Raw genomic sequence first — 23,006 nt, 5'->3', positions numbered from 1 at the left:
ACGGAGCGAAGCTTAAGTAATGACGCCGTTTTAAACATTGCATCATAAATTAATAAAGCAAATGTACTTGAGAGTTATGCCAAATTCAGTCAAACTATTTTTTTCTGTTCCAAATTTTCATATGAGCTGCAGGAATCGTTTTTTTTAAATATATAAAAATTCAATTTTTTTAATTGTTCAGTAATTTATGGCGATGTGAACCGTCATTGAGCGTGATTATATTGTCGGTTGCGTGGGTGTCGTGAGCAAAAATCTTATCGTCTTAACAGTTGCCGCGCACATTCAAGAGGCAATAGAAAAAAGCCCACCTCGCTCTCGGCAATGAATGAGAGAAAGGAGAGCTTATGCAGAGCTCTAGCCTTTAGAAAATAAGTCGCTGATTAAGCAGATTCGGCGCGCGGGCGGCACACACTTGGAAATTGCTGACATGTGGCCGCAAATCGATACGCCCAAATAAAGAGACGCCGCACAAACCTCTCGTTGGCCATTGAAATTTTATCTCGCCGATCCCGCGCCACCCCCGCACACCCTCCAAATTAGAGCGACACGCGCTAATTTGGGTGCCCTGCCGTGCACATTCAGGTACACAAACTTTCGACGCACAATAGAGGTGCTTAACTTTGAGTATGTATTCCGCTCGCTGCAGAAAAAGGGAAGAGTAATGAAGACTGGTTTTGCATCTAAATAATTAACATGCGTTTGATGAAAAAAAAATTATTCCACTATAAAAACATTTATTTTACTCTTAAAAAGGAATTCATACGCAAAGTTTCAACTATTGAATATAAGATTTTTTTCCCATCCCATGATATACTATAAAATTCATGCAGTAAGAATTAAGTTTTTAAGAAAACGTGAAGTTTTCCTCGAATAATTTTTCTGTAGAGCTCAAATTTCAGAGTGCATGATCAAAACAAGTCAATTTTCTTACTATTATGTTATATAGATTAATTAAAATTTGTCACAAAGAGCTATGTTTCCAAACAAAATTATTCAATTTGACTGTTTGTTCATAATTTCATTTGTAATTTTACAACCGATCTTAAGGGAATAATAAAATTTACGGGACAGAAAATACTTTCACGTTTTTATATAAAAAATTCAATAGTATTATTTCGTTTTTATAGTATTTTTGTTTTCATTTCAATTGTTTGATCATTGGAAAAAATTGTTTACTATTTTAATGTAAAATAATAGGAACATTTAATATCAGAATTCAAGGTCGCTCTACGCTTTTAGCTCAGATAACAGGTACGACGAGAAATCAACAAAATGCGCAGATGTGTGTTATTTCTGGATCAAATTTGATGGAGTTATGAACTTCTAAAGCTTCGAGCAGCGTTGTAGCTATTTATACTTTGCATTGCTTTAAACAACAAACTTTTGTAACAAAAGCTGTGTCGAAACATGGTGATCAATTTTCCTTTAACGCGCCCCAACAAATATTTCAATTCATAATTAAGAATATATTAATCAATAAAAAAAAACCAAAATAGAAGCAGACAATACAAATTGGGATATTTTGTTATATTCTGTGCGTTGTTTTATTGAATTTAAATCTTCTTTAAGTAACCAAATTTGGATAATGAAATAATTATGAAAAGCAAAATCTCATAAATTTGGTCCCCTAATTCAACACGTATAAACTTAAAAATATCTTGTAGCATTTTATATTGATTTTATGTTACATTTAGGCACATAAAAAAAAATGCTTGATTAAAAGGTGGTTTTTGTTATCAAATGGATATGAAATTGCGCCATGATTGAAAGCGCTTCTTAAAACGCAGGAGGTGGAAATCACGTTCAGGCAGCCCCGGTTCCGACAAAGAGAGCGCGCGGCTAATCCCTATTGCAATTAGGGCCCGACGTGAAAATTCTCAAGAGCTCGCGTTCGCCGGCTTTTGCGTCACGGGCGATTATTGCTCGTTAATAATCAATCACACCTATTTATCAGAAAGCAAACAGTGCCGCTCTCTCGCAGCCAGCCAGACTCATCGGCTTGCTATTCCGATCGAGCCAGAGGAGGTGCGCGCAAAAAAAAAAAAAACTTATCGTGACGCGGCGATGGCAGCGCATGCAGACTTCAAGTGAGTCACCCGCGAGCCAAGCCGCTGGCCAAATGGCCGCTGGATAAATATTTTGCTATTTGCTGACCCACACAGCAACATTCTTCTGACCGCCATGGCAGTGCGACTGACCGCCAAAGGGTTGTTACTCTCCGCTGAGGATTTGCATTGTGGTTTTGCTCAAAAAAGTAGAGATCATTTTTTTGATTTTTTATTATTATGTCCACAATGCCAGATTGTAGAAAGAGATTAATTAAGTTTATGACTGTGGTTTAAAATTTTGATGCAGAAAAAGAATGATTCCCCCAATTTAGCCAATAAAAAAAAAAAATTAAAATAAAAACACAGCAATCTAAAACCAAAAAAATTATCCACATTAAGGTCATTTTTTGTCAGTTTTATGATTGCGATTGTTATTTTTTGGAGTTGTTTGTTGTTTACTTCCATTCTGCTTCCATTCCCGTTGGAAGAAATGATCAAAAATCAAATTATCTCAAATTAAAAAAAACTGCCAAACGTTTGGCATGGTTAATTGAAAATTTATTTTATGTGGATTGCTGATGTTTCCCGCAGGAATAAAATATACATAAAAAAGAAAATTAAATACACAAAATATTCTTATGTAAAAATTCTTGAGCTTGTGAAAAGTGTAAAAAATTGATAAAATAAAAAATAATAAAACATTAATTAAAAATTGAATTAATTTAACATAAAAACGTTGTTAAAAATTCCATTTGCAAAACATCTTTTAAAGATTTTTATATTTATGTGTGTGTTTCAACAAAGAACAAACTTTCTCAGAGAGAAATAAACCGCACGAAAAACTTTTCTACTTATAAATTCTCTCTCTAAAAGTTGGCCTTTTTTAACCTATAGCATTAACTCGCTCTATTCACCAACTTTATCAAGTAAGTTTGCTTATTAAAAAGGGCGAGTTAAATACTGCATTCGCAAAGGGCATCTGCGAGTTCAATTATAAATTGATGAGAGGAGGATTTATTGCGGCCTTAGTTACTCTTGCCTTCAGTGGATGTTTTTTCACGTGGAAAAAAGCCGCAACCGACACGAGATATAGTATGCAGAGATGATGTGTCTGTATCCTACCTATCCGACATACACACGGCGCTCTGCATGCACGAGAGAGTTAAAAATATATGAGAGCGCTCCATTTTATACCGCTTTATACTCTCCAAGCTGGCTGTATATATTTGCACACAAAAGTAGGCCGTTGTTTTTATTTCGCTTTCGATCCAGCTTCGCGCCGCGCGATAATTTGGTTAAATTCAAAATCAATTACGGCCTCGGTTTGCGGTCGTTCGATGCAAGACAAACGGCTCCCCGGCGTGGAATTATCGCCGGAACGTGACACCCAACCAAAACTTGGGTGCCCTTAATGAGTCCATGAAATATGCAACAAACAACAGTGGCAAAGCATTTTTCCCGCCTTGGTTTATTTTCAGCCCGTTTTGTTTTGCACTGCATTCGAGAGTTGCGATATCTCAGCTTGTGTTTTTTTTTTTGTTATAAATGTCAGAAAAAGTTTTGTTACTTTTTTCGAAGGGGAAAAAATTGTTTGGAAAGTTTGGCTCCACGTGCAGATAGCCAAATGGCAGAGATCGAGTAGAGGAATTGTGATATAGACGTACGCATGGAGACCAAGTGCGAGTTGTCACAATCAAGGTGATTTATGGTTCTTTTGCGCGAGAGTTTTTGTATTTTGTATTTGGTTTTATGTACTTCGATAAGGAGTTATTTCATGCATAAAAATAAAATAAGTGTTGTGACGCAGAGAACGAGGTGAAAAAGTATAAACCGGATAATAATGCCATTTCACTGAAGGAAGTGTACCGAAAGCTATCATTCAACATGGATTCCTAATTGTGAGATTCAATGGCAGGGAATCCAAATAAAATTACTCTTTTTAATATCCAATCACTTTCTCTATTGATTGGCATGATTACATTTTTTTTTATTTAATTAAATCCATGTTCTTTATTTAAAAATCGAGGACCATTAATTTTTCAGATTTTTCTATAAAAAATTTTGATAGCTTTTCTTTTTATATTTTTTTTAAACAGAACAAGGGGATTTTTTTTAAAAAATTCGCTACACATCGCATTAATAAGAAACAAAACACGTGAAGTTTTGCTTCATTAAAAAAAAATAAGATTAATTATTTGAAGAGATAAGTGATAAGCAGCAGAAAAATGTAATTGTATTACTTATCAATCAAAATGGTTTTTTCTCCAAATTCAGAAGGAAATGACTTAATAGCATTTTTTTTTTATCAGATAAATTTCCTTTACTATTTCATTATGTTATTTTAATTTCACAGCCATCTTCGCTAATATTAATGCAATTATTACAAACATTCCTGCGTTGAAAATGTGAACGGAAACAAGCACATCCTGGTTTACTTAGATAACACTTAACCTAATCTAAGTCAGCTGCTTGATAACCTACCGGATTTGAGAAATGACAAAATATTTTCTGCCTTTACACATGTTAGGTCAAATGTTTTTCAGACAGTTATTCAAACGAGCTGAGGGTTAAGTGAATGAAAAATGCGCGACAATTTTTTTTTAAGCGTGTGACAAGGCCGTAAATCGTTTAGCGCCACACAAAGGAGCGCTATTTTTTTCCAGAGAGACGCAATTCTTTGAATTACGTCCCGCGCCTCGAGGAATAAATTCAAATATTTTTAGCCCGCGGCGGCGAGGGGCGAATTTCGGTCGGGCCAGTTTTGAGCACCGGTGCGCCGAGTGTGGAGAGAAGATGAGTACCTCTTTCGGATGCGCTGGACGACGCCTTTCCACTTGCCGCTCATTTCGTCTAATCGGCGCTGCACCGACGCTTCATGTAGCATCGCCAGATTTTTATCGGCAGCTCATTTCCCGGAAAAGCGGCGTTTCGTCATTTCACAACACTCTCGCCTCGTCGCACTGCCTTTCTGAGACTGGCGCCGAACACCAGCTCGGTTTGGTTTCTTTGCCGCACGGGTATGCGCCCGAGTACGCAAGCGCCCTTCCGTCCTGCACACACGCCTTGCTCCTCGCCAGTACTAATAAATAAAATATAATGCGCTCGCTATTTGTTTATACAATATGAATGAGAGAGTCGGCGAGATTTGCAGAGGGCTATTTTGGCGATCAATGGCATGTTTATTGCCGGCGCTGCGCTTTTTTTTTATTTTACGCCAACGGTCGAGGTAAAACCTTGACGGCCCTGCTTGAATTTTTATATACGCGCGCACGACACGAAACAAGGCAAATTTGGACCGTTTTGCACCACAATTTTATTTTTGTGTGCATCAGTGGAGAATATTTTTAAGAAAATAGAATGAATGTTTTTTAGTGCTTTTTGCATTTTTAGTTGAAAACTTTTCATATCTAAAATTTACTGCATGTCTATGACTGCGAGTGGATAAACTTCAAGTCTGTTTTTAGTTAGCCTCGTTCATGTCAAAGAAAAGCGTTTATTTAGAACGGTATAAAAGACTATTAAATTATACAAAAGTGGGTATAAAATGGGTAAAAAGTTTTTAAGTACATTTAACAATTTTTTCCAACGCTCTATATTTTAAGGATTAAACAATATTTAGAAATTTTAAAATCAAATCAAAGAGATTCTAGACATGACATAATGCAATTTTAATTAATTTTTCTATTAATGGAAAATGGAATTTGTTATTTCAAACCTCACATTAAATAAAATTTTAGTTGATAAACTTTTACAAAATAAATTTAAAAAAAATCTTGGTAAGTACAAAATGTCTTAAAATTTATAAATAAAAAACAAATATAATCAAAATATATAAAATTTAGCAGAAAAATAAAACATTTATATTAATGCAATGAAAAAACTGATCCCAGAAAGTGTTATATTAAAAATAAAAAAGAAAAAAATTAAAACTATTAAAATTAATATACATATATTTTTTTCATTACCTTCAAGTAAGCCAAGAAAATTATTTTGCAAAATTTCGTCATTAATTATAATAAACACCTTTATAAATACATGAGATTCGGCAAAGAAAATGTTGGTAATAAATTTCTTTCAATTAATGCATGACTTTTCAATGTGGGAATTCTAAAAAACATGTATCTTGTGCACTTTTTTTTTTTATCTCTGCAGCTTTTTCATTTTGATGTTTGTAGAAGCAAAAAAAATTCAGCAATATTTTCAATTCAAATTTGATTCACGTTTTGTGCACCGGGCGCAAAACAATGTATTTCACGTTGCTAGCTCTCGACCGTGTTCCCTTTCATGTTTTATGTATTGTATTTTGCCCACAACAATAATCGTATCCTCGCTCGCGCGTGTAATGTGTAACTGCCCCTGGTCGGCCAGCCGCCGGGGCAGAATTTGCATGAATTCTGCATCGCGTTTGATGTGGTGCGGCCGGATTGCATTAAATTTGCGGAATTGCTACGGCTGCAAAGTGAGGCCGCTCTGCCGTCGGCTGATTTGACGCTTCCCCCGCCGCTGGGAAGAGAAAATCGTTACGACTTCAAAAGGCGCCTCTCGCGCGGGCCGGGGGTCTAAATTGAATCCTCGGTGGCTGCATGGGGCTGACCTTGGTGCACAGCCGGTATTTGGGCCACATTCATTTGCATCCTCCATCTCTGATGACTGACTTTGAACTTGCTGCGACCTCGGTGCGACGCGGAATTCATGAAGGACCAAAAGTTTTTGTTAATTGGAATATTGCGGAAATGGATCTTTTCATTTTAAAACTTGATTAATTTTAATTACAAACTATTCAAAATTAGCCATTTTGGTTTTTTATAGTAATTATTAACAATTAATGATGTTTGAATATCTAATACAAAAATTTATCACAATTTTTGCGTCTTTTTATTTCTAATAACGGTATCCGGCAATATGACCACACCATTCACCCTTTTCCTCGCTCAATTTTGCGCGAAAGGATGAAAAAAATCTGCACGTTGCGATCAATAGAATTCATCGGCATGCCTAGAAGGCATTGAGAGCGTTTCTCAGGCGGCGAAGGAGGGAAAATTTTCATTCACAGACGCGTTATAATGTCATGAACCCTTCAAGTTTGTTGGTATACAGGCGTGACGTCAGCGCCATAGCTCCCTCTAATAACCCACCCCGCACTGGGTTTGGTTCAGATGGGTCCAGTTACGTCACTGCCTCCCGAGCTCCAACTTTTATGTGCCAATCCATCCAGTCGGCCCACACATACACACGAAAAGAGAGGCCTAGTGTGTCTGCCTCGGAACCGTTCACAAAACTCGCCCGGCTTTATCGAGTGCACCCTTCTTCTCCGAACTCTTTTCAATTTAATTAATAGTTCCGTTCCTGGGAACTTTCCTTTCTCATTTATACGGAATCTCTTTTATATTATAATTTCTTTTTTTTCTCTAAGGAAAAACTAAGCTGCAAAGTTTACTAGGCGAGAAATTTGTAAATTCTTTGTATTTAACTCTTTGGTCCCGGCGTGATTGATTGTTTCCAAATCAGGTCTGCTTTGCACAGAGGGTTGTTGCCCGGGGGGCCGATCTAGAACGTCGGCCAAGTGCTAATAAATCACCAAATTTGGCCTGTCGCAAAACAAACACGCATGATCAAAAGAGCCGGGAACAGTCATTTCGAGCAGTAGTTCAGCGCTGCGAGGTATTTACACCCAAGATGAAAAGTCAACAAAGAGACACAGAACTGCGCTGGGAGAGCAAACGGGCGCGCACGTGTGCAGCCAAGAAAACGAGGAAGGGAGGCGCGGGCAGGCAAGCGAACGGGATGGAAAATGCACGCATGCACGAAAAGAGATGGCCTGTTCTTGAAAGAGATATTGTCGTGTAAGTCATTCAGAGAGAAAGCGAGGATGAAGGGTTTTGACCATTGCATGAAAAAGGTTCCAATAAAAAATATTTTATTTTTGAATTTGCCTGTAAAGGCTGTAAATTAAATTTTTGATCAATATTGGAATTGAGATCCCTAAAAACTGTTTTTACAGGAAACATAGCTGTATCGAACCTATACCAGTTGTGAACTTTTTGATCAAGATTTTGAAATTGAGGGATGCATACAGAGTGTTCCATATTTCCCATACAATTATGAAATAAAAACTGGAGAGAACAAATGAAATATATTGCTGAATTAACATTAAAATTATTAAAAAAAAATTTAATTTTGCCAAATTTTATTTATTTTCTGCAGACACTTGAATTTTTAGTAAAATATTTTCTTGAGTCAACTATAAAAAATAATTCTTTAGCTTGTGGCCCTCCTCTCGGCGGGGACCTCTCTTTCTCTTGAGACCCCCGCGTTTTAGCAAATTGTTTGCCAGAGGTGTTGTTGTATCTTCAGAGTTTGTATTTTTCTCTCTCGTTTTTTTCTTCATTTGTGAAGTATAAACAACATGAATGAAAATAATATAAACAAGATTCAGTCAACATTAATCGATTTTGGTAGAAATTGTAAATAAAAATTTGTATTTCTTCATTTTATGTTGTTTAAATTCACTTACTTGATTGACAAAATTCAAAATATTAGCATGAATATCCTCTTTTGCTACTTTTAGCTTCATGAAACGTTAAAATATGTCTTCCCTCCCCCAAAGTTAGCCCCTTTAAACTTTTGAACCAGTTTTTTTGGTTAATTAAAATAACAACTTTCATAAGATTTTATTATTAAAAATAAAATAAATTCCTTATGTAATTTAATTTTAAATTTTGCAAATACATCCTGGGAAGAACATAAAAGGATGCAAAAAGTGATCTCCAAAATTTTGGAATAAATTCTTTAATATTCTAGCAGGACAACGATTTGATAAACACATAACTGGGAAAAGGCAAGTTTGTTTATTCATGCCGTCATTAAAAATTCTTCCTCCTTAACGACGATTTTACGCACGAGAGGAAAAGTTTTTCACTTTCACATTAAACCGAGTTTGCTTTCCTCGACTCTTAATTATAGACAAAAAGCACGACCGCAAGAGTAGAGAGATGTCCCTGAGACTTAAAAAACATCAACTTTTCCTGTTTTGACAGAATTTCAGCGGACACCCCTAAAAGAGCCCGGAGAGAAATCTTCTTGGTACAGCAAGGCCGAAACAAACTTTTTCGGATGCGACGAGCAAAAAATCCCTCCCATATTTTGCCCTCATTCCGCGGCGATGAAAAAGTGGCAGGCTAAGTTTGTCACCCGTCGGTACTGATAGCACCACCGCCCAACCAATAATTAAACCCGAGTGAACAGAAAGCTTGAGGCCTCTTTCCAGAGATGGCTTTGGCGTCAGAGGCGCGCGCGGCCGCCACTGGAAAATCGACCAGCCAAAGCAAGAGCCCGGCAACGTACGGTCTTATCTGCGGCATTATTTCTCAGCCAGCTACTCTCAACATCGCGCGCCCAGAAATGAGTTTGCCACGAGTATGCGTGCGAAATGCAAACGAAACGTCTGTCAGCATAGAACTCGACGTGCGAGACAAATATGCATGCGAAACCGCTTATATGGTCACGCCAAAGCCGAAAGTGATTAATTATCGAGCTGCTTGATTAATAGTCGTGAAAAGTTGTTTTGATGGCTCAATCCCATCAAATTGAAAGCGACGATCGAATGTCTTTCTGCACTTTGCAATAATGCTGAAGCAAAATGCCATTGTTTTAAACTTGTTTATTTTTTTTATATAACTGATGATTTTTTAACATAAAAAAGTGTAAATGAAATTTTTTTTACCTGATTTCATGACACTATTTTCTTTTTTAAGCTTTATGATTTTTATTTTAGTGATTGACTTTGATTTTGATATAATAAAGGTTATTTCTCCAAAAATTCATAATGCCATAGTGCGATCCTCTTTTGACCGCAGTGGAGGCAGAAACTCTTTAAGGCTTCCTGTCAGTAAAATGGCCAGTCTGTATCTATTCAATAAAAAGAGTTTTTTTTTATAAATTTATGGCCTAGGAATTAAAGTTAGTTAAATTTTTCTTTGAAACATTCCATAACAACTCTTCTTGCTAATTGTTAGCAACTAATTGCAAATCAGAAAAATCGATTCGAATTTTAAGAAAAGGAAACGTCCAGATCCAGTCATTTATTAATATTATTCATATTATTATCATATTGTTTTTTTAAAGGATCATGCTTTTTCCTAGATTTTTTAATTAATTGTTTGATTTTATGTAATAATCTAGCGAATCTGTTTATAAATGATTAATAATAAAAATTACTATTTACGACAAGCAAGGCTAAATTATTTTGGTTGTAGAGACACGTATTAATAGCATCTAAATTTTTATATTGCATTATGTTTAAAAATAATTAAATTAAGTAAAATAAATAAATAAATTAATTTTTAATAAGAATGAAAATATTATCCATAAACAGCATCATTTTTATAATATTAAAAACTTTCTTTAAATATTTCTTAATCCAAGAAAATATTTTTAGCTTCATCAAACTTTTTATTAAAAAAAAAATTTAAATGTAATTTGAACAACAACCGCGTGATTCATCCTCTCCAGTGTGCTCTTTAGTTGCCACTCCAACAATTTAACAGCCCTAATAAGCAATAATCGCGGTATTTAAGCGCTCCAATTTCACTCTCAATGCGACGCGAGCCAGTTATCCAATTACTCCCCGCGCGCTCTGTTCGGCCGTCGCGCCTGCAGCGCAACCGTGTATGCAACCAGTGGGTTTTATCTGTTGCGCACTTTGCATACTTTGCGCGGCGACAGGTGATCAAAATTTTTGGGCAGGTGCGAATTAATATTATTTGCGCGTTAAACGTTTTCCTACTAACTCGTCACGGATTTCCTGGTGGCGGAGAGAAATAAAGAATCTCAGCCGACAATATTTAATATTAAACGTTTGGCGCCCACGCCATCATTGCAGATGCTGATGGCTGCGTGGTGTAATTACTCGAGTCTCATTCATGGAGCGGGCGGCATACGTATAATAATGATGATGCTGCAAAATGACGTCAAACTCGCCATGTGCATGCGGAAAAGACGTGCCGCAAAAAGTCTGGATTTCCAGCCCAGCGAGTCGCAGCAGCGGGTGGGATGGAAAGAACCCCGGCCGCACACTCATGTACACGCACACAAAATATCTCTTGGCCGGGATGAATGGGAAATGCTGCTTGAAAACACGAGCAGAGAGAGAACAGAAGGAGCGAGCGGTACTCACCATTTTTTCCTGCAGTCAGCAGGAAACAGAGAAGAGAAAAGAGTTAGTGTCGGGAGTAATGATTATTGATCAGCGCGTTTCAGAGAGGGGATGCCAGATTGGGTCACAAGCAATGGCAGCAGGAAAAGGAGAGTTGGAATCGGTCAGAATGAAATTAATCGGAAAGCCAATTATACAAAAACCTGAAATTGAGGCAATAGTTGACATATTAGAAAGACAAAATATTTATAATTAATTTTGACTGGGCATTGACGATTTCAAACGTTCAAATAAAACTTTATTTCAATGAGCAAATAATAACTTTCATAAAAAATCTCATGCGACATAAATGAAGTACAATGAAATAAATAGTTAAAAATTAAATTCAATGAAAAGTTTTAAGTATATTTCAATTTTGAAATAAATTCCAAAACCAAACTAAAATTATTTTTTCTTTGGAACATATACAAGTATTTTTACCAATTCATTTTATTGATTAGGGGAAAAAGGCAAAAAATTAATTTACAGAAATGACAGTGGTGCTTATACTTTTATTTTATGTTTTGAAATTAAAAATTAAATTTTACCTTTGATACTAACAATTATTAAAAGTAAAGTCAACGAATTTTTATTACAAATGAAGATTGATTTAAAGAAATAATGTTCCTGTAAAAGTTATTATTTTTAGTATTTTAATTTATAGCAAATTGAAATTATTTTCATTCTGACTGAAGAAACTTTGAATCGTGCAAGGAGGGATCGGTTTGGAAGGTCAAAAGGTTTTTCTTCTAGTGCAAGCAGCATTAATTTGAACTTTTCAATCGAGCTGGACTGAAAACGAGTGGGAGAGCGAGCGACGGACGGAAAGAGGGCGAGTGAGACCTCGCGCGCGCGGGCGCTTTGTTTGCTCCCAAAGTTCAGTCCCACTATTGAAGCGCGCGCTCGTATGTACAAAAAGTATATGCCTGCGTGCACTAGGGATTACAGTTCACTTAATGCCAAAGTGTGTGCGAGTTTGTATGAATATATGCGAGCCACATATAGAGGAGCCACCTCGCTCCAAACAGAGGGAAAGGGCTGCAAAGGTGCTGGCGGCAAAAACCACCCCAGAATCAAACTTCGCAAAATCGCCGACCAGCACCTGCAACCCACTCGTCTCATTCTGAATTAATTGAATTGTTTAATTACTTCGACTGCTAATAAAACAATATTTTAAAAATATATGATGCGTATTGCCTTGGGCGAAAAACATATTTTTTTCAATTAATATAAATAAGAAATTTTGATGAAAGAATTGGAAAAAAATGCTTTGGTCAAAATTTGTAAATTATATGTGTAAACTTTATCACAAGAAAAATATTTTATTTTTATAATGAAGATTAATATTACGAGCATCAATGAAAAAAATTTTTATTTATTTAAAAATCAGACTCTTAATAACAAGATAATAAAAACATAATGGTTTTCCAAAATTTCGTAATGCAAGTTTGTTCATTTAATAATTGAAACAGCAATGAGATATGAATTTTTTGTAAAAAAAATAATTTTGTTTTAAATTTGAAAATTATACTCTTATTTAATTTCAATGTTAATAAAGAAATTTAAAATCAGGGCACCGTGCGCTCTTACTTGATTCAAGAATGATACTAGTAAAATTTTCATCAATAAATACTCATCGCAATATTCAACAATATTTATATAATGAAAATTTAATTCAAGTTTTAATAACTTTTTATAAAATTCAATTGATGAAATAAAAATTTAAAACTATTTGAAAAAACTAATTTATAAATTATAATATGTTAAAAATTAAAAACAAAATAATAGAGGTTGAAAAATTCAAATAGTTTTAAAAGTAAAATACTTTGTAACATTATTATTCATTAAATTAATTTTTTTTAAATGGAATATTAATTATGATCAAATTTTCTACCAAGTAAAATTCATAAAAATATCACGCCGTTCTAACCGCACACACGTTTGAATTCAGCAAACTGCACTTAATTTGGGATCAAAAAAGATGTGGAAAATGTTAAAAAAAATCAAGATAAAAAACAAGAATATTAGAGGACGCTTTTGAACATATAAATGTAAGTAGGTCAAAAAAGAGTTCATAGAAAAAGTGGATTGTCTCACCATGAGCAGGTACAACAACAGCACCAACAAAAACAGCAGGGTTTGTTAGTCCTAGGAACGGCGACGACGGCGGCCATGGCGTTGTTATTGGCTTGCGGCGACGCGTCGGCGCCGACGGTCGCGTTGTTGGCACCCTTGTTGTTGGACGGGGAGGAGGCGTCGACGGTGGTGGACGTGGTGGTGGTGCGTAAGCGACAGCCTTCGTTGTTGGCCAGGCCGAAGGAAGCGTCGGCAGCGGCCGCCGTCTGCTGCTCGCGCTGCACCACCGTCGTGGTCACCGTCACGAACACGCGGCTCTCGTCGGGCGGCCCCGCCGCCTCTGGCGCTGTCGCCGCCGCCGCTGGAGACTTGCTGATGACCGAGAGTTGGCCGCCGCTGCTGCCGATGGCCGCCGACGGCGCTGCCTGCTGCGCCACGGGCGGGATGTACACTTGCTCAGTCTTCACGCTGGACATCTGGCAACAAACACAATTTACTTAATTAATATTTTGCATTTTCAAAATTCACGTTCATAATTTTTTGAATCAAAATAATAGCATAGTGTTCATAATTATAATAAAAAATATTAAAATTATAATTTTTAATGACTAATGACATAACATTATATGTTAAGGACTAAAATTATATTGCATGTAATAGACTAGGTTCAATATTTTTCCCCTACTTAATTAAATGCAGAACTAAAATGTAATAGAAAAATGGCAGCAAATAAGGTTCATTTATATTTCTCCACAAAAGTACTCACAGAAAAAATTTAGATCCGCATCGTGTTTACTTTTGCGATACTTCAGCTATACTTTTGCTATTCACTTGCTTTACTTTTTAAAAACTGTATACCTGTTTAACACGGGCCTTATGAGGGAGGGTTTTTATACCTGCTCGTCAAACTATTGTGTTTTGTAAAGAAAGGAGGGGGAGGGATGCAAACGCATGTATTTTAGAGCGCGGCCGGCAAGGGTCGCGCAGCAGGCGAGCTGTCAAAAGTAAACCTAGAGTATTGCAAATGTATGCGTGCGGGACCGAAAAATAAGCGTTTTAGACCGCGAGACGTGATGAATACTAAAAGTATACTAGAAGTATCGCAATTGTAAACACGATGGGTACCTAACCGATTTCTGTGAGTAAATAAAAATTTAATCTGAACCCTGCACTAAACTACTTGAAACTGTATGTTAATCATAGTTGAAATGAATTGCGGATTTGTGGTAAAAACAATGATATAAAATTAATTGTTCATTTGCTTCACAAAATTAATCTTTCTTTAATGAAGCTATAAGAGATCGAGAGTTTTATTTATTAATAATATTTTAATGTTTCCCCCAATTGCGAGTTTTTTTTTTTTATTCAAATTGGCCCTAAAATGTAATTTGTTTATTTTATTGATAGAAATTGTTAAATTAAAAAAATTTAATTTATCAATGGTTGATAAATCTTGGCTATCAGTGACATAAAAAACAAATAAATCACATTTAAATTTCAATATTACTTATTTATTCTTTATCTTTTTTGTGACATTAATTCATTTTTAAATAATCGAACTCGTTAAGGAAGTTTTCAACAATTATCATGAATTTCAATGCAATTTTTCTTGAATTTTAACAACATTGGTTTTTTCGTAACCCATAAAAAAAATACATTTTTCATTCCCGTCAGCAAGTTTGCTGCAGGAAGTTCTTAGATATCTTATCTCTTCCTAAATTAAAATAAAAGCGGGTTTCTGCGGTTTCGCGTATCTGGCGTTGGTCGGCAATTATTCCCCTTCGATTTGCTTTAATCAAAGTTCTGCATCCGCTTGACATACAGGAAAAATAAAACGTAAAAAATGTTCAGCTAGAGCCTAGAATTTTTATAAATATTTTTAGGGCTTGCATGATCATACCAAATACAATTTTCTGAAGTTTTATGTTGTTAAAGAACAAAGAATTTATTGAATCCCCCCAGTTTAAATTTAAAATTTTTTCATTTTTAAATAATAAAAAAAATGCTATGTTACATAAAGCTAAAATTAAAAATTAACTTTTCCTCAATGATTGTTTTTTTACATATTAAAAAAAGGAATATATAAATCCAGATGCACTGCACACCAACCATCAAGGAAAATCTGACTTTAAATTCAAACGATATGAATCATAACCCTCATTTATCAATATAATTTATATTTTTAGCAAAGTGTAATTAATACGTTTGAATTTTATAAAATTTCATTAAGCCTGGCCAGCTCAGTCTCTTAATCTCAGGGTTGTGGGTTCAAGCCCCACGTTGGGCGCGTGTTTGTTTATTCTCACTTGGATTAATAAATCAGCATAAAATTATATTGAAAAATTACCAATATATTAAATAAAAATTAATATAATAATAATATTTAAAAAAACAAATACCTCAAAATTTTTCTTAATTAATGGTTAGATATTTTTTTGCATATCACTACATAATTAACCAACATAGCGTCAAGACTCTTGACTCGAGTGCACTTTGCACGAAAAAGCTCATCATGAAAGAAAGACTTTTAGCGCGGCAGGTAATTGCACCGGTCGGAATTAATCAGCGCTCGAGCTAATAAAGCAATCGAGCAACTCCAGAGCAAACGGAGCGAGTGAGTGTCAAAGCAGAGTTCAAGAGCCGCCGCAACCAGCATCTCTCCCGTGAGCATCGAATTAAAAAAAAAATAATAATAAACTACCTGCAGCAGGTGTTCGAGGGCTGCACTGTACGGAGTCAATGCACCGACGGGCGGCGCCGACACTCGCCGCAACATGTTCATCGTCCGCACCAACACCAAGCACTGACATTGTTTTAATGTTGGCTGCGTCGTCGGTTCGCCGCCTCCCCCACGCCTCAAAAAAGCAGCTCAAGAAGAAAAGTGGTGTCGCGGAGGCTGCGAGAGGCAAAAAACTCGACATTCACACGGATGTGACGCCGGGGAGAGGATTGACAGACGAGTTGCGGCGCCGAAAATTAATTAGGAACAGCACAATTAGCCGTGCCGAGAGCGGCTTACTAATCAAACTTTGATGGCGAACGCATAATGAACTTCTTATTGTTTTATCTAGGAGGAAACCACACACACTCGCAGTTTCCGTCGCCGATCCCGAAACCGCCGCCGCCGCCGCCGCCATGTCTGCGCCTTTTATGTAATAAGCACGCATTTAATTATCTTGTGTATGTCGAATAAGAAACACTGCCGTGTGTCACATGGTAGATCATTAATCTGTCCACGTTTGGCGGCGCAGCGAGGAGTGTGGTGCGCGACGAACTCGGTGCCCCGCGCCACGTGCAAAAAACACCCGCCAATCGATCTGTGTGGCCTTGCCACTGTAAATAAATTACTTATCTCGATTCAGGTCGTCGTACTGTGATATAAGTCTCTGAATAAGCAAAAATAGCGCCCAACGTGGGGCTCGAACCCACGACCCTGAGATTAAGAGTCTCATGCTCTACCGACTGAGCTAGCCGGGCTTATAAAACTTAAAAAAAAAGTGTTTTCCTAAGTTCTCAAGATTATTAGAGGGATTTTATTAGGAAAAGTAACATTCAAGTTGGGGTTTTAAAAACAAATAAATCTTTAGAAGTATCTATAATATTTTTGCAATAATAACAAAATCCAATATTAAATAAATTGCGATAGATATAATTCAAAACTACACTGAGAGATTTTTTGTGAAAATAGTTTAAAGTGAATAAGTAAATTTCATTAATATTTTTTTCTTTTATTCAAATTCCATGAAAAGTTTTATATCCCAGAATAATTCAGATAAGTGTATATTTTGCGTTGGTGAATGAAATATGTGGCCAAAAAGAAAGTGTACATATATCTATTTTATTTTTATCCCGGGTCGCTCTTCCAACGCCTGTTTGTACCACTCGAGATTGTGAGGTTCTCTGCAACACAAGCCCGGCTAGTTCAGTCGGTAGAGCATGAGACTCTTAATCTCAGGGTCGTGGGTTCGAGCCCCACGTTGGGCGCTTCTTTTTGTTATAAGAAAAGATTTTCTTATTAAACTAATACAACTTTGAAATAATTAAATTTTTATATTAATTATATTGGATTGACTATATTTTCATTGTTCAAAGAGTAACGAGAGAATCAGTGAACGGCAATTTTTAAATTCAAGGGAACCACAAAGAGTACTAAATATAATGAAAACGAAGAAATTTATTTAGTGTCTTCAAATGTTTTTATTAAAGGTACTAGATTTGTGAACTTTCTAATGTAAGTTTCGGTAAGTTTAATATTTAAGCACAATCAGTGAAACGCAGACTGAATGAACAAAAGAAACTAAAAAAAATTGTGAAAATAAAGGAAACATAGTCAGTAAAAAAAAAAAAACATTTCACTAAAGCCTAAATAATTTTTGGCTTGTGTTTTTTACAACTCAAAATAGTCTCACAACACAAACGAGAAAGTCATTTGGCTGAGTATGTTGTTCTCAGGCCATTGAATATGAAATTTTGTCCAGAATCGAATCGTACACGCCATATGACATCTTTTCTATCCTTTTTATTCCGGGGCACTTATTATTGACACGCGCTCAAACACAGTCGTTCATTTCGAGGCTGCACGCTTATAAAAGAGGGCAAAAGAATTATCAAACCCGGCCCGAACGAGAAAAAGCGCTGACTAGGGCTTAAGGTCACGAGGTCACGCACCAGGCTCGGATATCAAAACTGCTAGGGCGGTCCGTCTCTTATCAGCCAAAACCAAACGACAGCCGCAGTCATAATTTGAATTTTAATTCACGCGCCTCGTTAGCGTGACTCGCTTTATCGACCGTCGATTCCAATCTATTGTAATTTTTTTTCCATGTTTTTCTTTTTTTATTTTGCTGTTGTGAAAATATGGAAGTGAAAGCGGAGGTGCGAACGACGCCGCCCAAGGTGTGTGTGTGCGGCTGGATTTTCTCAGCTGCTCTTTCACTCAGCCAGCCACACGTGTCAGTCAAATGAGAACATAAATAAGACGCCGGATCAATATTTCAGTGAACCTCATCTCGCTCACTGTTCTATCAGTCTCTATCACACTCGGCGTCGCGCGGCGGCCAACGCTCTCCGCAAGCAAAGAGAATTTATGCGCCATTCAAATCACCACCACATACTTCTGTGCACGCTTGAATACTTGATTGATTTTTCAATGCCCACTTCAAATTCACAACTTTTTGCTACTTAAGAGGAAAAGGAGACGGCCACATCGGTCGTAGCGAATGCATGACGCATGAATGTACTTAGCTTGACGTGTAATCGCACATTTTTTTTAACAATTACATTGAAATATTGTACCATCTCTAAAGATAAAAGATGACTCATACCAAAAATAAGCATTTTGATCTAAGATTTCAATAAAAACATATATAATTATAAAAATTGACGCATGAGAGTGTGTAGTGTGTAAATTTACAAAATTTATTTTTAACCCTCTAAATTTATTTCAACATTTGATTTTTATAAACAAAACAGTAAAAAATTTAAGGGAGAAGCCTTTCCTTATTTTGTTTTTAATCTCTTCTGGTGATAATTTTTCTGCTCTTAAAATATATTTTCCTCATCTTCCCCCTCAATATTGAAATTTTATTCCTTTTATATTAAATTTAAGATGCTATTAATCGCTATTAATGATATTTCTGATATTTAAAATAAAATAGACTAGGTTCACATTTCCTTTTCATTTAAGAGCCATAAAAAATCTTGGATCGATAACTTTATTGCTAAGTAAAGATTGAAAGTTTTCGTAAAACAGGGGTTTTAGTAATATTTTTGCCTAATCTTATTAGAATTTGATGCCGTGATCTAGCTAGATTTAGCTATTAAGGAGGAACACAAAGACATAAGTTTTTTTTTTTTAAATTGTACTGTAACTGAACTGCTAAAAAGGCTGCAGTGGTTTTGGACCATTACAAATATATAATTTAATTAATTCCACTTTAATACTCCAGGAAGTCTTGATAGCCGCGGCTTATTGTAATTTTAAACTTCTTTTAAACCTTGCAGCTTTCAATATTAATATGAAATAATACAAATTGCATTGCTTCATATATTTTTGAATTTTCAATTTTTGCTACAAATACAGATCTACAATTTCTTTATTTAATTTTTAACAACCAAATCAAATTAAAATAAATATAAATTGGTTCATATTTTATAAAATTAAGAAACAATATTAATTTAATAAGAAATATTATAATTGAAAAAAAATAATAATTTTTATTTACTTGTTAAATTTTGTTATTAATATTTATTTGCATACTTGTTCAAGTAACATTATTTGTATAAAACTGACTAAAGGTTAAACACTAAATTAAATTAATAAGCTTTCTGAGTTAAAATGCACTTTTTATGAGGAAGGAGTTCTATGCGAAGCGCCTAGAAGTTAGCGAAAGCTAGGGAGGTTGTGCGAATGTAATGCAATTTCAACATTTCCACGGAATTTCATTACATGCGCCGAGCTGATGTGATTCTTGCTGGCAAGAGATGGAGACTAGAAGTAAATATATGTACGTTGCGTGTCTGTGGGTACACACAAGCATTTTGCATTCGTCTAGCTGCTCAGAATGCGCAAATATACGAATGGCAGGCAGACCGAGAGGCGAAGAAGAAGAAGAAGGTTGCATTGGCAATGATGCGATAATAGAGCTTGGTATGAGATCAATCATGGAGCGAGAAGTGAGTGAGCGAGAGAGGCCCGGTGTTCCACTAATGGTGCTCGCCACGGTACCACCAGCATACATATCGATTGAGCCTACTGAGGAACTCTCTCTCCGGAGCAAACCTTGCCTGCCTCTCTCATCCTCCCGTTCTCTCCTTATTTTCGTCACTTTTCGGTTCTTGGCACCGACGGCAGTGAGAAATGACAATTTTCAATAGGAAATCGAGAAAAACACCCAGTTCGAGGCTTGAGCCGGACGGAATCGCGTGATCCAGATTATGGGGATCCTTTGCAGCTCTTCCTCGTCACAGCATCTGCGGCGACCCCGAAAATAGGTCATGTGGGGTAGGGTTGGATGGCCTATTTCCGCGCCCGCTGCACTTTATTCGGATGCAACTTCTTTCGCTCTCCCAGTGTTTTCCGTTCCACCCCAGCCGGAAATAAGACAAGGAGGAAAAGTAGGTCTGTGCCCGCGGAGAAATGGGAAATTAGATTTGACGAGCGGAAAAGAGCCGTGTAAAAATTGTGATGTTTATCCAACTAAAAGATGGATGAAAAATTGAATCAAGCAAGAGTCTATTTTAAGAAAAAAACATTTTTAGTGAGAAATTGCTAAATGATTTTTTTTAATAAAGAAAGGAAAATATACCTAACAATAAGTAAGAACTTTGTCATGTAAAATGCTTGGCGCTTATTGGGCAAAAAAATATTTTTCAAAGTGAAATTTCATGAATCATCTCGGCAAGGTCTACACAAAGATTAGTAATAAAGAAATTCAGGGAAATTCCCAAATATATTTTCTAACACTAAAAAAACAAAAAGATTAAACCCTAATAAATAGTCATACTCGTAGCTATTTGAATTAAAAAATTACAATTGCGAATTATGAAAATCTAGTAATTGTTACATTTATGCATGAGCAAACATAAAGAGCCAAAAATCAAATTAAGTTGACCCTAAGACAGAACATTTAAAGACCTTTCTACTTTCTGGTCTTAAAAAATAAAAATTTGCCTCTCATTTTAAATTCAAAATTTCCAAGGCTTCAATGAATTTTAATAATTGTTAAGTTCTAGTGGTGCTACGACTGAAGTAAAATGGCACTTTTCACCTCACAGTCAGTTTCTACTTCATTTTTTTGTGCTTAAATAATAAAAACGCCCTGTGAGTGGCTGCGTTTAACAAAACAGAGTTTATAAGCAGAAAATTCACACACGTTGTTAAATCGGCGGCGCCGCGGGGGAAAGAGTGTGTGTGTGTGTGTGCGTTTACGTTGAAAAGCAAATAAAAATTCACTGGCGTGTCGCGCGATTTGCATTTTGCAGTCGCTCTCTCTCTCGCCAGCCCCGCTTTTCACGCGGCGTGTGCGGCCGTAATGCAGCGCGTTTGCGAGTAAAAGCTCTTAAAAATTATGGTCTGCGCGCACCGGCATGAAAATAAAATATGCATTCGTTAGCGGGCTGCACCCCATTAGCGGCGAAAGTGCTCCGACGGGCGGGCGGGCCTCTTTGTGCCGCCGTCTCTAAATGGCACTCGGCACTACTGTCGGCAACAGCATAATTAAACAATTAAAAACACACAGCCCGAAAACGCTAGGCGTCGGCAAACACACAATTATTACACACGGCACGCACGCATCAATCTTGCATGGGTCGCGCGCGCGACCATCCGCGCGTGGCGCGTTGCCGCCTTTCAGGGGTCCTGGCATTTTTGTAAACTCGTTCGAAATCATTTTGCCTGCATTGTCTTTTATTCATCATCTCTTTGAGGGAAAAATAGAATAGTTTCTCAACCACCCACCTGGCCTTTGAAAATAATTTTTAGTAAATAAGAATGTAATTATAACAATAAGATCTTTTTAAAGCAATCAGTATTCACAACTACGCTCTCAATAATGTCATGTCAATATGACTGAAGTCAGTAAATATAATTAGTGGGCAATTTTGAATTATTATATACTTAAAATACTCCAGTAAAAAAGTTATATTATATTTCTGTACAACGCACATATCTCAAAAATCTGTTATTTAAAAAAAAGATAATATGATAAAATTAAAAATAAAATGTTTAATAATTAAAAAATGAAACATAGGTTAATATATTTAAAAAAATCTCTAATAAAAACAAGTTTTTAATTATCATGTTTTAAAATAATGTTTATTGAACATGAACGTAAAAAATCTCTCAATTTAATTAAAATACTTTCAATGAATTTATCAACTTACTTAAAAAATTAAAAATTTCCATATAACATCCAGTTTAATAAATTGGCAATGTCCTCCTTTCGTATTTTTGATTACTTAAGTACATGTTGCGACAAAAAATTCCAATTTGCATTAATATATAGTGTGAATATTGAACATTTTACTTTTATATTAAGATCTATCATTTTTATTGGCATTTTTTTAATCGATAATATTAATTTATCCAACTATCCGAAAAGTTCGTGAGAAACTTATCTATACATTTACACCTGCCATGCCTGCCTTAAAAAAAACATGAATAAAAAATGCAATACACCAATAATTACAATAATTGTATATAACTAATGTGCATTTTCATATGACGCATTTTGAACCTTCCTAGCACATAACTTATTTCATAATAAATTTGATTTAATTATTTAATTTTTTATTCTTTTCAGGAACATTGGTGCAAACTTCTATAAAGAAGCGTTAACATATTTAATATAACGGAGTAAAAAAAAAACATTTCTTATGAGTCAATAAAATTGTTATCATTTTAATTCATTAATATTGGAGGATTAAACTTTTGACTTTCAAAAAGAGAAATGTGGGCTTCAATGTTGAACATAATTGAAAATTTTCTCGCTAAAATCACAACATAAGTCAGGTTGAATCTAATTTATACATAACTAAAATGAAACATAGAAAACGAATAAACGGTTGAGTTTTCAACAAAATGGTCAATAACATTTTGGAAGTGCTGTTTATTAAATATCAATTATTCTATTTACGTCATAAAAAAAACGGGGAAAATGAGCAAGTAGCAATTTCTATAAATTCGCATT

At 35.6% G+C, this 23,006-nt stretch overlaps 1 protein-coding gene and 2 non-coding genes across 4 annotated transcripts in view; 1 reads left to right on the top strand and 2 right to left on the bottom strand.

Moving 5' to 3' along the window:
• LOC132197947 (regulator of G-protein signaling 17) overlaps positions 1-23,006 on the bottom strand; it is a 40,955-nt gene that overhangs the window by 10,471 nt on the left and 7,478 nt on the right. Inside the window, exons 1-2 of one of the 2 annotated variants that reach the window (XM_059621576.1) lie at positions 16,019-16,385; positions 13,339-13,793 (exon numbers count right to left, since the gene is read on the bottom strand). In XM_059621576.1, coding sequence (XP_059477559.1) covers positions 13,339-13,793; positions 16,019-16,099 — 536 coding nt within the window. In that variant the 5' untranslated portion in view covers positions 16,100-16,385. Of the gene's footprint in view, positions 1-13,338; positions 13,794-16,018; positions 16,386-23,006 lie in introns of those variants that run through there. The other variant, XM_059621578.1, reaches the window with a different exon arrangement.
• Positions 16,722-16,794, bottom strand: Trnak-cuu (transfer RNA lysine (anticodon CUU)). The gene has a single exon. It is a non-coding gene; the product is annotated as a tRNA-Lys (tRNA).
• Trnak-cuu (transfer RNA lysine (anticodon CUU)) lies at positions 17,229-17,301 on the top strand. The gene has a single exon. It is a non-coding gene; the product is annotated as a tRNA-Lys (tRNA).

This window comes from Neocloeon triangulifer, unplaced genomic scaffold, assembly GCF_031216515.1.
Source record: "Neocloeon triangulifer isolate White Clay Creek 2 clone unplaced genomic scaffold, ASM3121651v1 ptg000012l, whole genome shotgun sequence".
NCBI classification, from domain to species: domain Eukaryota; kingdom Metazoa; phylum Arthropoda; class Insecta; order Ephemeroptera; family Baetidae; genus Neocloeon; species Neocloeon triangulifer.
Note: the sequence above shows the minus strand (reverse complement) of the source record. Positions and strands in the feature narration are given on the sequence as shown.